The following is an 18,532-nucleotide window of genomic DNA, read 5'->3' on the forward strand; positions in this document are numbered from 1 at the left end:
AGCGTTTGTCTATGGGCGCCGCCATCTTGGATCCGGCGCGCAGCACTGACAGCACGCCCATTCCCAGCGTGCCCTTCGCGCAACGCCTGCCGCGCACCCGGAAGCTAGGCTCCGGGCCGGAGGCAGTAGCAGAGGGGGCAGAGAGCGGCGTGGCAGCCGCAGAAGAGCCACAGGACTCCGGACTGCGCTGACCCGACGCCCGCTCGTGCGCGAAGGCCCCAGGACCTGCGAATGGCACTTCTACAGCCTGAAGGCTGGCATACAGGCACCCTGCCTGTTCTTCCAGTGCCGGGACAGGAGTGGGTGAGTCTATAAAAAACCACCTTGAATCCAGCAGTAGGGCTCACATCAGGACAGGAAACCCAACTGAAGCGAGGGAGAGGTACCGCCCTTTTATTTCAGTAAGTTTCCTGTCCTGACTGGGCGGATCCCCTCTCTCAGGTGTGCTATCATGGGAGATGGAAAAAGATGTCTTCTTAAATATATTTCAGCTACAAACGCTTGGAAAAAAGATAATTCCCTATTTATATCCTTCAAGGGAGTTAGAAAGGGACTTAAAGTATCTAAAAACACACTAGCTAGATGGATCAGGGAGGCAATATCTCTGGCTTATACAGCAGGTGGCATGGAGATCCCAGAAGGTGTTAAAGCTCATTCCACTGGAGCTGTGGCAACATCCTGGGCGGAGAGATCTGAAGTGTCGATTGAAGACATTTGTAAGGCGGCCACATGGTCTTCTCCATCTACTTTCTTTAAACACTATAGACTAGATCTTGGTAGCTCCTCTGATCTCACGTTTGGGAGAAGGGTGCTTGAAGCAGTTGTCCCTCCCTAGTCCTTTTTACTTTTCTGAAAATCTCTCGTTGTGCTGTCATGGCGACTGAATAAATATGTAAGCTACTTACCGGTAGCGGTGTTTTTCAGGAGCCCATAACAGCACCCTTATATTCCCTACCCTATTTTCTCATATGGGTCAACACCTTTCTTTTTCTTTAAGTGCTAAGCTCACTCACATGGTGAATTGTACCATATATTAAGTTGATTTTATGCTACTAACCTAGGAGGCCCTCTCATGCTCTGTAAACCAACTGATGCGGGAGAGAGGTGCGGTCCTTTTATGTCTGTAGGTTTCCTGTCCCTGAAGGGCGGATCCCCTCTCGTGGTGCTGTCATGGGCTCCTGAAAAACACCGCTACGGGTAGGTAGCTTACATATTTCATTGAGATTATCCAGAATAACATCCCTCAGAAACCCTTCAAATATTTTACCAACAATAGAGGTTAGATTGGCCTATGATTTCCAGGTTCACTTTTAGAGCCCTTTTTGAATATTGGTACCACATTTGCTAGGCACCAGTCCTGTGGAACAGACCCCGTAGCTATAGAGTCCCTAAATATAAGACTTAATGGTTTGTCTATTACATTACTTAGTTCTCTTAGTGCTCATGGGTGTATGCCATCCAGACTCGGAGATTTATATATTTTAATCTTATTTAGCCGGTTTTGCACCTCTTCTTGGGTTAGATTGGTGACCCTTAACCCCTTACCGATATCGGACGTACTATCCCGTCCGATGTCGGCTCCCCTGCTTTGATGCAGGGCTCCGCGGTGACCCCGCATCAAAGCCGAGTCATGTCAGCTGTTTTGAACAGCTGACATGTGCCCGCAATAGCAAATCGCGATTCACCCGCTGCTATTAACTAGTTAAATGCCGCTGTCAAACGCAGACAGTGGCATTTAACTACCGCATCCGGCCGGGCGGCCGGAAATGACATCATCGCCGACCCCCGTCACATGATCGGGGGTCGGCGATGTGTCAGGACAGTAACCCTAGAGGTCCTAAAGACCTATGGTTACTGATCGCCGGTAGCTGTGAGCGCCACCCTGTGGTTGGTGCTCACAGCACACCTGCATTTCTGCTGCATAACAGCGATCTGATGATCGCTGTTATGTAGCAGCGGCGATTGGGTTGTGCCTGCTTCTAGCCTCCTATGGAGGCTATTGAAGCATGGCAAAAGTAAAAAAAAAAAGTTAACAAAAATGTGAAAAAAATAAAAAAATATAAAAGTTTAAATCACCCCCCTTTTGCCCCAATCAAAATAAATCAATTAAAAAAAAAAATCAAACCTACACATATTTGGTATCGCCGCGTTCAGAATCGCCCGAACTATCAATAAAAAAAAAAGCATTAACCTGATCGCTAAGCGGCGTAACAAGAAGAAAAATCGAAACGCCAGAATTACGTTTTTTTGGTCGCCGCGACATTGCATTAAAATGCAATAACGGGCGATCAAAAGAACGTATCTGCACCAAAATGCTATCATTAAAAACGCCAGCTCGGCACGCAAAAAATAAGCCCTCAACCGACCCCAGATCATGAAAAATAGAGACGCTACGAGTATCGGAAAATGGTGCAATTTTTTTTTTTTTTTTTAGCAAAGTTTGGAAATTTTTTTCACCACTTAGGGAAAACATAACCTAGTCATGTTAGGTGTCTATGAACTCGTAATGACCTGGAAAATCATAATGGCAGGTCAGTTTTAGCATTTAGTGAACCTAGCAAAAAAGCCAAGCAAAAAACCAGTGTGGGATTGCACTTTTTTTGCAATTTCACCGCACTTGGAATTTATTTCCCGTTTTCTAGTACACGACATGGTAAAACCAATGATGTTGTTCAAAAGTACAACTCGTCCCGCAAAAAATAAGCCCTCACATGGCCAAATTGACGGAAAAATAAAAAACTTATGGCTCTGGGAAGGAGGGGAGTGAAAAACGAACATGGAAAAACGAAAAATCCCACGGTCATGAAGGGGTTAATATAGGGCTTCCTTGTCTCTCGGCATTTCACCTAGCATTTTATTTTCCACTGTTAATACCGTGGAGAAGAAGGTGTTTAATATGTTAGCTTTTTCCTCATCATCTACAACCATTCTTTCCTCGCAATTTTTTAAGGGGCCTACACTTTCACTTATGATTCTTTTACTATTAATATAGTTGAACAGTTTGGGATTGGTTTTAGGGTATGTGTCCACAGGCCGGATTACATCCGGATTAGCTGCGTACAACCGCAGCGTTCAACCCTCAGCGTCCAGATGTTACAGCATAGTGGAGTGGATTTCATGAAATCCCGTCTCCACTATGCGTGTGAACACGCATCCAGCGACCCTGCATTTACGGACATGCAGGGTGTCTTTTTAGAACGCAGCATGTCTGTTTACCTTGCGGCAATGCTCCATCACCGCAAGGTAAATAACAGGGTCCTATGTATTGCGGCGATTCCAGATGTGTGCAATGAACACATCTGGAATCACCGCGCGTACAGAAGGCGGTGGTGCTTTGGGCGGAGCGAGTTTTCCGCTCCTTCCAAAGCACTGGCAATCCGGACAGTGGACATATACCCTTGCGTTCCTTTTTGTAAGCTTTAATTAGTTTTTTAGATAAAGTATTTTTCTCCCTATAGTTTTCTTTAGCGCTTCAATGGTGCCATAATGCTTTAGTAGTTTAAATGCTTTTTTTTCCTGTTAATTGCCTCTCTTACTTCTTTGTTTAGCCACATTTGGGTTTTTCCTATTTCTTGTCCTTTTATTCCTACAAGGGATAAACCACTTACAGTGCCTATTTAGGATGTTCTTAAACATTTCCCATTTATTATCTGTATTCTTATTCCTGAGGACATTGTCCCAGTCAACCAGATTAAGGTAATCTCTAAGCTTGTCAAACTTTGCCTTCCGAAACTTCAGTGTTTTTGTGACTCCCTGACAGGTCCCCCTAGTGAAAGACAAGTTAAACTGTACAATATTGTGGTCGCTATTTCCTAGATGCCCGACGACCTGCAGATTTGTTATTCTGTTGGGTCTATTAGATTGTATTAGGTCTAAAAGTGCTGCTCCTCTGGTTGGATTCTGTACGAATTGTGAAAGATAATTTATCTTGGTTAGTATCAGAAGCCTGATGCCTTTATGGGTTTCTCAGGTCTCTGTTTCCAAGTTAATATCTGGGTAGTTAAAGTCCCCCATATTAAAGACCTCATTACGGGTTGCAGCTTCTTCTATCTGCCTTAATACTAGACATTCCATGATTTCTGTTATACTTGGGGGTTTGTAACAGACCCCAATGAGAATTTTGTTACTATTTTTCCCTCCATGTATTTTGACCCATATGTACTCGACATCCTCATTCACTTCGCTTATATCCTCCCTTAAAGTGGACTTTAGACAAGACTTTACATAAAGACAAACCCCTCCTCCTCTCTGATTTTTACAATCCTTTTTAAACAGACTGTAACCCCGTAAGTTAACTGCCCAGTCATAACTTTCATCTAACCATGTCTCAGTTATTCCCACTATGTCATAGTTACCTGTAGATATTTCTGCTTCTAGTTCTTCCATCTTGTTTGTCAAGCTTCTGGCATTTGCGTGCATGCAGTTTAGAGGATTTTGTTTTGTTCCAATCTCCTCCCTGTAGATTGTTTTAGAAATTTTCTTACCTCCTTTCTGAGTATGTTGTCTTGGGTCTTCTTTCCTGCACCTCCTATCCTTCATCAGTATATTTTCTGGCTTCATATTCGTGTTTATTGTTTTTCTTCCTGTCCCCTCTTCTTCTAGTTTAACTCCCTCCTGATGAGTGTAGCTAGTCTTCTGGCGAATGTGTTTTGTTTTTTTTCCGTCGTACAGGTAATTCACACCTTGGTGCAGGAATCCTAATCCTTCTTGTCTGCACCATCGTCTTAGCCAGTTGTCCGTATCAAGGATGCTGTTCCATCTCCTGGAGCCATGCCCATCTACTTGAAGGATAGAAGAAAAAACTACCTGTGCATCCAGTTCCTTTACTTTCTTCCCCAACTCTTCAAAGTCCTTGCAGATTTTCGTAGGTCCTTCCTTGCCATGTCATTGGTGCCAACATGTATCAGAAGAAATAGGTGACGTCTTTGGAACTGATGAGGTTTTGTATCCTATCAGTCAAATCTTTGATCTTTGCGCCTGGGAGGCAGCATACTTCTTTTGCGGTTATGTCCGGTCTGCAGATGGCTGCTTCTGTGCCTCTCAGTAGTGAGTCTTCCACCACTACCACTCTTCTTCGCGTCTTGGCTGTACTTTTTGTTGTCCTTAAGGGTGTTGTTGTGTGTCCTTTTCTTTTTTGCTTGCTGATAGTGCCTCCTCCTTAGGTGTGCCCTCTTCGTCCTCCACAAGGCCTTGGTATCAGTTTCTCAGTTGTTTGGTTGGTGATGTCTCCATAGTCTTTCTTCTTTTGGTCACATGCTTCCACTCATCTGCTTTTGGAGGTTCTCTGACACTTTCTCCACCTTCTGTGACAAGTATAGATGCTTCTGTTCTGTCTAGGAAGTCTTCATTTTCCTTGAGTTTCAAAGTTGCAATTCTTTCTTCCAGACACCGCACCTTTTCTTCTAAAAGGGCCAGTAGTCTATACTTCTGGCAGTGAAGTTGGATTCTTCTTTTGGTCGATCTGTGAACATATAGCACATATTGCAGCTCACCATGTAGGTTTTCAAATCTGCCATGTTGCTCCTGGATCCTGCTGACTTGCTATGTGTTTTCCTTCTTGTGTAATCTACTGTTTGTAACCTTCTTGTGTAATCTGCTGTGTTTTTTACTTCGTGTGTAATCTACTCAATCAGCCAAGCTTTCTTGCAATAATGTCCTAGAGGCAAAAATTCCTCACGCTTAAATCCCTGGTTTGGCGATGCTTTCCAAGCAGCTAGTCCCGGCTGTACCCAACGATCTTCTTGCCTGAGGGATACTCTTTGCTTTTCCCAGAAGGCAATTGGAACATGCAAATTGTCCTCCTCAAGCTTCAGTTTTCTAGACTACCATTGTTAGAAAAATTTAAGGATAGTAACATGGGTAGTTGAGTCCAAGGAAGTGGAGGCCTGATGGATTCGGAGGCTTACTGCTACAGGCAACACGCATGAAGGAGACCCAACCAGGAATGTTCACATTTCCAAAAATTATTGGCAGACACAACAAAAGTGGCATCAATTTCTCCACAGTAGAACTAGTATAAAAGGGACTGACACAGAGCGCAGTTACGTGACATTAATGCATCATACTAAAAAATGCAATATCACCTAGTCTGTACAGTCTACAATTGGGGTGCAAAAGTCCTTGGAGATCCATGACTTGTTCATCTTGATGAAAGTTAGATGGTCTACACTTTCAGGGGACAGCTGGCTGCGTTTATCCATCACGTTCTGAGAGAATGCTGGCTGCCGGGCACGGTAAAACCTCCAAGGCATGTGAGGCGAGCTCAGGCCACTCATCAATTTAAGAAGACCAAAATGTGAAAGGATCCAAACCCTCCCTGATGGTATTGATATTTAGTTCTAGATACTACTGCACCATCCTCTCGATTCGTTCACCACGTGTAAGGCTTAGACTCTGTTGTGCTGGTGCACGAGTTGGTCTGAAAAAAGTCTGAAAAGACTCACAGAAATTGCTTCTTCCACTTCCGCTGCTGCTGCAAATGTTTTGGCATTGACTAATTGACCTGCCAGAGGCTGGATGTCTACAGTTTCGATGCAAACTGTGTGCTTCATTGCTGTCTTGGTGAAAAGCTCTCTTAAGGTTGTGGAAAAGTGTGTTTTGATACTCCAGCATTCGTTGGTCCCTTTCTAGGGCGGGAATCATCTGGCAAAATTTGGTTTTATTACTTGGATCTAATAAAGTGGCAACCCAGAAGTCCGCTTTATTCTTAATCATAACTGTACAGGGATCATGTTGCAGATAGTACTGCACGAAGGCACTCATATGACTGTCTCTACCATGAGGTCCAAGCCCATGCTGTGTTGGTGGCTGGGTAACAATAAGGCTCGCTTCCTCCATCCCCTCCCGCCAACCACGAACAACAGAGAGGAGAGGATTATCCTCTTCATCTGACAGTTGCTCGCCCATCACTTCTTCCTCCTCCATTTGTTCCTCGGGTCATGCTCCTTTGATAACAGTTTGTCTGTTATCACCAGCTCCCATCGATCACAGTAAGCCACCCTCCCTTGGCTCCCACCAATGTGATGACAGTCTTTAAACTTAGAGACAATGTTGTCCATTCCGTATCCTCCTCTGCTTCCTCCTCTTCTTCTGGGACCACCATCTCCTCCCGCAGGCTATTAAAAGTCTTTTCCAATATATAGATGACCGGAATAGTGGTGCTGATGATGGTGATGATGGCATCCTCAGCGCTAACCGTCTTAGTAGCCACTTCAAAATTGTGCAGTAGGGTGCAGAGGTCCTTAATCTGTGCCCACTTTGTAAATGTGATATGCACCACTTCCGTACTGCTCTGGCCCAGGCTATACGACGTGACATACTGCACCACGGCTCATTGCTGCTGCCACAGTCGCTGCAACATGTGCAGAGTGGAATTCCACCGTGTCGACACATCGGATATAAACCTGTTACCTGGCATGGGCAAAGACCTTTGTATCAATGCAAGTCGATGACAAGAGGGGACTGAACGGCGGAAATGAGCATCAGATTACATACTTTCTTTTCTCACCCAGGCTAGGATAGTGGCTGAGAAAACGCTGCACCACCAGGTTGAGGACGTGAGCTACGCAAGGCACGTGTGTGAGCTTGCCTCGCCGTAGTGCCGCCACCAGAGTCACACCGTTATCAAACATGGCCTTCCCTGGATCCAGGTTCAGAGGAGATAGCCATTGATCAAACTCCGCCTGGAGAGTTGTCCACAACTCTCCAGCTGTATGACTGCGATCTCCAAGCCATATCAATTTTAAGACTGTCTGATTGCATTGAGCCCTGGCTGCACAGTATGGAGGTAGTGGGGGTTCGCTCTGCACTGCTGGGACGCGTGTCTCATGAAGGCAGAGGTTGAGGGCGCAGGTGGAGGCCCTAGAGGAGATAGAGGAGGCAGAAGCAGTGAATGAAATGTTAAATGTAGAGGTTTGTCCTGCAAGACTTGGGGATTCCAAGACTTGTGGAGCAGCGCCTGTACCCACAGCCACCAGAGTCACCCAGTGCCCAGTCAGCGAAATGTAATGCCCTTGGCCATGCTTACTCGTCCAAGTTTCTGTGGTGAAATGAACCCTGGCAGACAGAGATTTTATCAAGGAACCGGTGATGTTGTCTGCGACATGCTGGTGTAGCGCAGGTACAGCTTTCTTAGAAAAATAATGGCTACTGGGTAATTGGTACTGGGGGACTGCGGCGGCCATCATCTTTCAGAAACCATCTGTATCTACCAGGCGGAAAGGCAGCATTTCCATGGCCAACAAATTGGAGATGGTGGAGTTCAACCTCTTAGCTTTGTCATGCATAGGAGGAAACAATCTTTTATGTCACCACAACTGCGGAACCATAGGCTGGCTATAGTGCTGTGGGAGGGTGAAGTACAGTGAACCGGACAAACTGCTGGACCGTGATAGAGGTGCAGGCGGAGATGTTACTGTGGATTGAGAAACTTGTGGTGTGATCGTTCTCTGAGATCGGTTAAAAACAGTAGGCATGTCCGCTTCTGTTACAGCTGAAGGCAGCCTCTCAGTCAGCGTGACTCGAGCGGGTAAAGAACCCAAGGTTCTGTGGTCAAAGACCTGCGTTTCAAAAGTTGGCAAGGTAGCAGAGGAGGAAAAAGCAGCAGCTGCTATTGATGGGGCAGGTGATGGTGGTTGATGTCCGCTGGTCCTCATTTTTGTGCATTGGGATTCCCACAGTAAAGCATGTTGATTGTGCATGTGAAGGCACATACATGTAGTAGTTAAATTATTGCTACTACAATGTTGGCAGATTACATGAATTGGCTCATCCTTTGCACTGTCAAAAAAGGTCCAGGCTAGGCAACCCTTGAGCAGACGCTGCTGGTCAAAGGCACAGTTGTGGCTGAAGATGCATCGTTTGTCGCGGCTGCCTCACTACGTGTCTGCCACATACGATGCAACATAACCTCATCATCTTCCTCCTCAGATGACCTACTCAGCAGTGTGCCTCTATGTTCACACCAACTGGGATCTAACACCTCATCATCATTCTCTGTTATCGCATTCCTCGCCATTGGAGTCACTCTCCTCCTCTTGCCCTGACAACAGAGTACACTCCACGTGAGCCTCAGATTTGAGTCTCATCAGGATCACCTCCCTCGGGGTTAACGTCTGATGATGAGAGTCAGGATGCTGTTCAGACCAAACTTCGTCCTGCCCCAGATCCAAGCTTAAAAAAATTTGGGCATTGGTGCAGATTTCCTCCTCTTGACTCTGCAAAGCTTTTGAGTACACTTCTGATGAACATGGCATAGAATATGTGAACATATCTTCAGACTCGCCCATCTGTGGTTCCGTATAGTCAGTTGAATGGTTGGACAGTTGGAGCTGCACTTGCCCTCCACTCGAGTACATGCTCTTTCTGTGCATCATTGAAAGGTAGTGGTGTAGTCTGTCCAGTAACATAAGTTGTCAGTTATCTTTGCATAGGACATGACGTTGCTTCACTAGTGCCTTCACAAACATTGCCACCTACCCCACATACACCTTGAACACCAAGCCTATTTCCCCTTCCACCATGGCCTCGCTTTTTATCGGTCGTCCATGACAGCACCACGGAGAGAAGGGATCCGCCCTTCAGAACAGGAAACCTACAGATACATAAGGGTGGCACCTCTCCCACGCATCAGTTGGTTTCCTGTTCCTGGAGGACAGGATGCCCTACAGATATCCGATGTTCATCTGAGATACCCTGGCCGGCTGTCCGAGGTATGAGACCCCCTCCCTACCTGAATCAGTCAGTGCGGGTCCCTGGAAGCGCCACGGTGGGTCCGGGTAGTGCTCCACGGCAGTGAGCGGAGCAGGGGAGCGGAGTCTGGAGGATGTCCGTCTCCAGGTGCCGGCGACGGAGGTGAGTATTTTCCTCCCCCCGGGGTCTGTTCAGTCTCTCGGTGCCTCTGCTGCTCCTGCGTCCCATCGGTCGTCCTGCCTGGGGGGCTTGGCATGGTGGTGTGCGGCGGGGTCGGCCAGCGGCGCCATGCCCATGCTTCCTTGCGCATCCCTGTGTGCTCTTTCCAGCTCCGGAAGTGATGCGGCAGGGGGCGGGGCCTAAACAGGAAGTCGGATGCCTTCCAGCTTCTGCTGCAGACGCCGCTGTGCTGCGGCATGTGCAGCGATGGCGGGGGGGCGGTCGGAGGCCACAGGGTGTCTGGTGGTGACCTACATGGGGTGGGCGGGCAGATCCCCTGGCCACACACCTGCTGGCAATCCGGGGCAGGAGCAGGACAGAGCCTCGGGGAGGTCCCATGCACCCCAGCAGAAGACCCGCAGACGCAGTGATCAGCCCAGTTGCAGGACTTCATCTAGACTGAAGGATCCGGTTCGCTCCCCCAGTATTCCGGTACCTACCGCTGCTGCCTGCGTAAGAGACCTTCGTGAACGTACCCTTATGCAGTCTTTTCCTATGTTTTTCTCTTTAAGGGAAAAAATGCGCTGGTAAAGTAAAGAATAAGGAGTGTGCACTATGTGGTTGCCCTTTGCCATACACCTACGCTAAAAGATTGTCAGTCGTGTGTGCAACAGACGGTAGGGAGAAAAGGAAATGGCAAATGTATATATGCATTTTATAGCGGTAGTATTGCTTTAATTACATAGGTTTCTTTCCGCTCCCATAGGTGGCGGAAGAGTCTCTCGATTTTACTTCAAACCTTAGAGAGATCATCAGGAGAGAAGTAAATGATTCCGTAAAATTCTTGTCCCAAGGGGAGCCTTCCAAGAGGAGAAGGGAACCTAGCGTTTCAGATTCAGACTCGTCTACTGCCCCTAGGAAAGAATATGGTTCGGAAGCCTCCATCTCCTCTGCATCCTCTTCAGAGGAGGATGCTAATCAATTTTGCTTCCCACTAGACCAGATGGACAGGCTGATTAAATCAGTCAGATACACCATGGGGGTGGCTGACAAAAAACCAGGACTTTCGGTGCAAGACCTAACGTTCGGTGGTCTAGCCCCGAAAAAACGTAAATCATTTCCGCTTAATTATAAAGTTCAGAACCTTATCAAAAGAGAGTGGAAAAAGCCTGGAAAAAAAGGGCTCCCTACCACCGGCCTTTAAACGGAGATAGTCCTTTGACGACCCCTTGGTGAGCACGTGGCTAAGGCTTCTAAGGGTATGTGTCCACGTTCAGGATTGCATCAGGATTTGGTCAGGATTTTTCATCAGTATTTGTAAGCCAAAACCAGGAGTGGGTGATAAATGCTAAAGTGGAGCATATGTTTCTATTATACTTTTCCTCTAATTGTTCCACTCCTGGTTTTGGCTTACAAATACTGATGAAAAATCCTGACCAAATCCTGATGCAATCCTGAACGTGGACACATACCCTAAAAATCCTCCATTCCCTTCAATGACATGGCTTCTTTAAAAGATCCTCTTGATAAGAAGGCAGATTCATTTCTTAAAGGGACTTGGGAGATGTCGGCTGGTGCTCTAAGACCTGCAGTAGCTGCGACTTGCGCAGCCAGTTCGATGATGGTCTGGCTGGACCAACTAGGGTCTAAGCTAGAAGATGGAGCCTCTAGGGGATCCATGTTAAAATCCCTGCCAACAATCCAGAATGCCGCTGCTTTTCTTGCTGACGCGTCCGCAGATTCTGCGAGGATAGCAGCTAGGGCTGCAGGGTTATCAAATGCGACACGTAGGGCCCTATGGCTGAAGTGTTGGCCCGGCGACATTCAGGCCAGATCCCGTCTTTGCTCTATTCCATGCGAAGGAGAATACCTGTTCGGTCCAGTTCTAGACGAACTGCTGGAGAAGGCCGGAGATGAGAAAAAGAAATTTCCCAGTCTACCGACCACTTCTTATAGGCTTGCCTTCACGGGGAAAAGGTTCTTTCACAGAAGGCCGACCAGGGCAGATGGGACGATAAAAAGAAAAAAGGTACTGGATTCATGTTTGGAGGTGGGTGACGTCAGGAGCCATCCCGTGAGATCAAAAAGCCACCCCAATGACTAGTCGCCCTGGTGGGAGGTAGATTAGCTGCCTTCTACCCAGCCTGGTCCAAAATTTCCAGTAGCAATTGGATTCTGGGAATAATAGCTACGGGTCTACGACTAGAGTTTACTTCTATCCCTCATAATGTCTTCAGGGTTACCCCGCTCAGGTCCTCTCCAGCAGAACAGATGGCCCTGGAAATGGAAATTCACAACCTGCTCAGTAAGAAGGTCCTATCAGAGGTTCCGGAATGAGAATGGGGTAGAGGATTCTACTCTCCTCTATTCCTAATACGTAAACCAGACGGCTCCTTCAGAACTATTATCAACCTTAGGGCTCTTAATAATTTTCTGACCATACAACCGTTTAAAATGGAGACTAATAATACTGCAATAAAACTACTGTTTAAAAACTGCTTTATGGTGGTGTTGGATTTAAAGGACGCCTATTACCATATCCCCATTTATGCAGGACACCAACGATTCCTGAGGGTAGCTGTCCAGTTAGATGGGGTGGTCAGACATTTCCAGTATAAGGCCCTCCCTCTTGGTATATCGGTCGCCCCCCGGGAATTTACTAAGGTCATGACTGAGATCATGGCCCACCTGCATGAGTCTGACATTCTGGTAATCCCCTACCTCGACGATCTCCTTATCGTGGGTAAAACAGCGGATCACTGTTTAGAACAATTACAAAAAGTAATGTCTGCCCTGGAGCATCTAGGATGGTTACTAAATGTCATAAAGTCCCAGTTACAGCCCATGAAAGTACAGCAATTTTTAGGCCTGACCTTGGATTCCCAGGATCAGGAATGCCGTTTACCTCACGAAAATATAGATTGCCTGCATCTTCAGGTGCTAAACGCATCCAAAAACCCCACCATGTCACAGGAAAGCGATGTCTCTGTTAGGCTTTCTCTCGTCCTGCATTCCAGCGGTCCGATGGGCCCAGTATCATACAAGGGTATTTCAGGGCGAAGTATTATTACAACAAAAGATTTTGGGGGGTCACCTAGAAAGCCAGCTGACCTTGTCCCAAAACACTATTGTATCCCTCGAATGGTGGCTAGACCAAAATAACCTGTCCACGGGGCTCCCCTGGGAATATAACGTAACCCGTATAATCACCACAGATGCTAGCCCTTCTGGTTGGGGGGCTCACATGGGTGAAATTATAATTCTGGGACCAGCTTCAGACGGAAATGTCCTCTAACCTGAAGGAGTTAATGGCGGTGGAGCAAGCAGTTAAAAAACTCCTTGATTATCTACAGGGCCACCACGTGCGGATATTCTCCGACAATCGGGTCACCGTAGCATATATCAATCATTAAGGCGGAACCCGTTCCAAATTCCTGATGAACATAGCAGATCGTCTATTCCAGCTAGCAGAGCAACACTTTCTCTCGTTGACAGCTCTTCATATAAGAGGAGTAGAAAATACTACAGCGGATTTCTTAAGCCGCAACACCTTGAGGCAGGGAGAATGGTCACTAAACGATGCCATCTTCATCTCATTGTGGAAAGGTGGGGTCAACCAGAGGTAGATCTTTTCGCCACAAACGAAAACAGAAAAGTGACACAATTCTGCTCTCTGAACCCCAGAGAAAATCCTCTGTCAGTAGACGGCCTCATAGACTGGAACCTCAGGCTAGCTTACGCCTTTCCTCCTCTGTCTCTACTTCCTCTGGTGGTGAGGAAAATCAGGAACGACAAAGCCAGAGTTAGAGTAATTGCCCCCTTCTGGCCCAGAAGGACGAGGTTTTCATGCCTCAGGACCATGTCGATATCCGACCCATGGGTCTTACCAGACATTCCAGATCTCCTATCCCAGGGCCAAGTCTACCATCCTCGGGCGGTTGGCCTTCATCTGACGGCGTGGATTTTGAGTGGTCACTATTAAGAGATAGAGGTTTCTCTCCGGGCCTGATTAACACTCTGCTGAAAAGCAGAAAAATAATCAGCACAAAAATTTGTCAGGATCTGGAAAAGATTTTTTCAAAACTCGGGTGTAGTAGCTGGTCAATGAACACCAATAGACCAGATTTTGGAGTTCTTGCAAAAGGGGTTGGATATGGGGTTATTCCCAAACACTCTTAAAGTACAGGTGTCAGCCTTAGGGGCCCTCTTTGGCTGCAACATTTCTGATGTTACTGGAATAGCTTGCAGACACGATATATTAGAAGCAGTGTTTGCGGCCACTTGGCAGCTCAAAAGATGGCCACCACAAACAGGCTTGGCGCCATCTACTCCATTTTCCTGATTCCTGGGATTGTCTTGGGCATCACCATTTAACACCTCTACATGGATCTGGACTTACACAGAGACCCCTAGGCTTGGGTCACAGTGTTCGGTGGTGTGAAATGGGAAGAACAGTAGTCAGGTAGCTGGGTCAGAACCAGTAAAGGTACCTTCACACTCAGCAACTTTACAACGAGAACGACAACGATCCGTGACGTTGCAGCGTCCTGGATAGCGATCTCGTTGTGTTTGACACGCAGCAGCGATCTGGATCCCGCTGTGATATCGCTGGTCGGAGCTAGAAGTCCAGAACTTTATTTGGTCGTTGTGTATCGTCGTGTTTGACAGCAAAAGCAACGATGCCAGCAATGTTTTACATGGAGCTAACGACCTGTGAGAACGATAAGTGAGTCACCGTTTCGTCACAGGATCACTCCTGCATCATTCTGGAGCTGCTGTGTTTGACGTCTCTACAGCGACCTAAACAGCGACGCTCCAGCGATCGGCTCGTTGTCTATATCGCTGCAGCGTCGCTGAGTGTGACGGTACCTTTAGGCAGAGAAAATGCAAAATCAGAAGATGTAAGATTAGTCAGCAAACAGGCCAGGATCACAACACGAAACAAATACACAAGCTGTGAGCTGAGCAAAGAGGACTGAACCAAAGGAGAACAAGGCTGTATCTGGCAGCTTCCTTCAATATGCTTCGAGCTTTTGTAGAATATGGTGCTATCCAATTGGCTGAATCAGGGAACAGATTACTTCAGCTGGACAGCACATACACCCATACTGCCAGACTGTATGGCACTACTTGTCTCAAGCACCCTTATCTTAGTGGATGAATCGAGCCTATGTCATCCAGAGCTTCAGGTTCCAAAATCTACTCCATTACCAGCGCCCCCTGCCATATGAATAAGGACATGCCTGGTGACGTCCTAGAAGCAGATCCCAGAAGAGATGTGACACACTATCTTCAGAAGCCCTAATATGAAAAAATTTCAGAAAAGCAGAGCTGAAGAAATCCCCATAAAATGACTCCATTTTGGAAATTGTAACTCTCAGTGAACTAATCTATTGGAGTAGTGACTATTTTTGATTCTTCAGGCACTTTCCGGAAATTAGCACATAGTCGATGTGGGAGAAAAAAATTGCAAATATGCCATTTTATTACCCAACACATAGTGCCCTGATTGTGCTCCAGGAGACACACACACCATAAATTAAGTGGGTTTCTTCTCACTATAGTAATGCCAAATACATGTGGTTTGGGCACACTGAAAGGCTCAGAAGCGAGGGGGAAATTTGACTTTGGCAGAGTGGTTATTGCTGAATTGGTTAATGGAAGCCATTTTGCTTTTAAAAAGCCTTTTGGGCCACTAATAATGTGGAAACCTGTTCTTCCACTGGCAGATGATGGACCTGAGTGAGGACTTGATTTTTGTTAGATGAATAGAAGTTTTTATTGGTATTATGTTCGTCAACCTAATGTTTCTCTGGGGCTTTTTATTCCATATTTTGGAGGCAGAATGAACAAACAGTTAATTACCACGCTCCACTGGTTCATCATATGAGATTCTCTCCTAGGGCTCATACTCACTTGCGAGACATACGTCCGTGTCTCGCAGGTTAAAACCCTCCTCTGGCGCCGGCACTCCAGAGCGGAGTGTGCGACTGCATAGCAACACATGGAGCTGCACGCTCCGCTCCAGAGTGCTGACGCCAGAGGAGGGTTTTAACCTGCGAAACACGGACGTATGTCTCGCAAGTGAGTATGAGCCCTTAGACTGTGAACTGTCATTGTCTTGGTGAAGAATTCAATATTTTTACATAACTTGCAATTTTTGCAGACAGTTTAAGTAGAAATGTTAAATGACATTCAAGGATATTTTATTCAAAAATAATAATTGGTTTATATCTTGGCAGATGACTGTACCCAGAGATCAAAGGAACAGCTAACATCTTCAATTTTTAAATCAGATGATTTGGAGATCCCAGTGGATACAGTTGACGTTAATGCCATTACTCCAGATATACCATCATCCCTTTGCAGCAAAGTTATCTCATCTGATCCTTTAAAACAGGTCGTGTCTTCTGATTCATTAGTGACAACTAAGGATAATCTGAGTCACAAAATAAGCATTAAAAACGGAAATACTCCTAAATCAAAGAAGCCATTTTCATGTTCAGAATATGGAAACAGTTTTCTCATCGAAAAGTCTTTTCTTAAACATCCAAAAATTCACACAGTGGAGAAAAGATTTTCTTGTTCCAAGTGTGGAAAATGTTTTAAACACAAATCACATCTTGTTATACACCAGAGAACCAACACAGGGGAGAAATCTTTTTTATGTTCAGAATGTGGGAAAGGTTTTAAACTGAAATCCGCACTTGTTATACACCAAAGAACCCACACAGGGGAGAAACCTTTTTCATGTTCAGAATGTGGGAAAGGTTTTAACGAGAAATCAGCTTTGGTTGCGCACCATAGAACTCACACAGGGGAGAAGCCTTTTTCCTGTTCAGAATGTGGGAAATGTTTTCAACAGAAATCAAATCTTGTTACTCACCAAAGAACCCACACAGGGGTGAAACCTTTTTCATGTTCAGAATGTGGGAAATGTTTTAGCGCGAAAACAACTTTGGTTAATCACCATAGAACTCACACAGGGGAGAAGCCTTTTTCCTGTTCAGAATGTGGGAAATGTTTTAATGAGAAATCATCTTTGGCTAGGCACCAGAAAACTCACACAGGGGAGAAGCCTTTTTCATGTTCGGAATGTGAGAAATGTTTTGTAAGAAAATCATATCTTCTTAGTCACCAAAAAATTCACACAGAGGAGAAGCTTTTTTCATGTTCATAATGTAGGAAATGTTTTACACTAAAATAACTCTTTATCACCAGAAAAGTCACAAAGGGGGTGGAGCCTTTCATGTTCCGAATGTTGTAAATGTTTTAACATAAAAATGTATTTCTTAAGGGGGTTGTCCATTACTAGGACAACCCCTTGTCACTCCTCATGCTTGGCCTATTTCAAATAAAAATATTCATATTCGCTCACTTTCCGTGCCAGTTTCGTTCCAGTGGTCTTTGCACTCACGTTCCCGGGGCTCATGTGAGGTTGTTACAAAATCAGCGTTGGCTTCACTGTTCCTGCCTTTGGATGTATTGAACATCAACAGGAAGCTAGGGCCACCGCTGCTCTCTGACTTACTCTTATTGTTTGATATGTCCAAAAGTGGAGACAGTGAACCAAGTTTAAGAATGCACTTGCTTTCGAAACACATTTGGTATTTTATTAGTCTTTTCCCTATGATCTTTAAATCCATTTTCCTACAGGTTTCAACCAAGAAATTAAAAAAAAAAACCTTTTTTGATGACTATATTTTAACTTTAAAAAAAATAAAGAATTCATCATTTTAAACATGTCATGGATTTGTAGAGTAGAAGCTGGATCAATCTTTCCCTTTCCAATGAGAAGGGTTGGTCCAAGTAGTGGACATCACCTTTAAACAACAAAAATCCCACACAGAGAGAAACCATAATCATACCTACAGTAGAGTGTGAAAAATAAATTACTAGAAAACTGTATTTTGTTGACCATCAAAAATAACTTGGACTGGGAGACACTACATATGTTATTGACAGATTGCATAAAAATATAACAGTCGTATAATTAATTGAGAATGGATAATTACTAGGGATGTGCGAACGTACTCAGTGATACTCGGATGTCACTTGAGTATCTGGGTGCTTGGAAATACTTAATGAGCATTAGCCGTTGCTCGGATCTGAAGGTCAAATTCCCCACTCCGCATGTTTGGTGTCCGGTACACAGCCAATAAGCATGCATGTGATTGCCTGCCAGTCACTGTAATGCTGTAGCCATCTCAGCAGTGGCATTACTGTTATTGGTGATCGGCTGGCCATCTATATATATAATTGTCTAAGGGTTTTTCTGTCTGTCCTGGAAATCCCGTGTCTCTGATTTGTCGAGACCGCCAGGCCTCGACCAATCAGCGACGGGCACAGTATCGACGTAGATGTCATAATGGTTGCCATGGCAACGATGATGTCATAAAGGTTGCCTCGACCAATCAGCGACGGGCACAGTCTGCCGCGAATTCTGGAATCATCATTGTCCATATACTACGGGGACATGCATATTCTAGAATACCCGATGCGTTAGAATCGGGCCACAATCTAGTATTATATAATCAGGGGTTCTAAAAGAACAGGTGTCGCCACACTCAGCACACTGATGCCAGTGCATAGTTCAGGGACAGTTCTTATTGGAGTAAGAGAGTGGTTGTACAGGCCTGTGTGTGCACAGTATAACGAATCAGAGTCCTGTAGTGTTGATACT

General features: G+C 45.6%; 2 protein-coding genes across 2 annotated transcripts in view; both read left to right on the forward strand.

Moving 5' to 3' along the window:
• The window catches only part of LOC143766432 (uncharacterized), an 805,019-nt gene that overhangs the window by 141,104 nt on the left and 645,383 nt on the right, over positions 1-18,532 (forward strand). The gene's annotated exons all lie outside the window — the stretch shown is intronic.
• On the forward strand, positions 8,473-17,393 carry LOC143767075 (uncharacterized). Its single transcript, XM_077255098.1, has 3 exons — positions 8,473-8,623; positions 10,422-10,526; positions 16,092-17,393. The coding sequence occupies exons 1-3, from the start codon at positions 8,473-8,475 to the stop codon at positions 17,027-17,029; spliced, it is 1,194 nt and encodes a 397-aa protein (XP_077111213.1). The 3' UTR covers positions 17,030-17,393.

Source organism: Ranitomeya variabilis, chromosome 4 (genome assembly GCF_051348905.1).
Source record: "Ranitomeya variabilis isolate aRanVar5 chromosome 4, aRanVar5.hap1, whole genome shotgun sequence".
NCBI lineage: Eukaryota > Metazoa > Chordata > Amphibia > Anura > Dendrobatidae > Ranitomeya > Ranitomeya variabilis.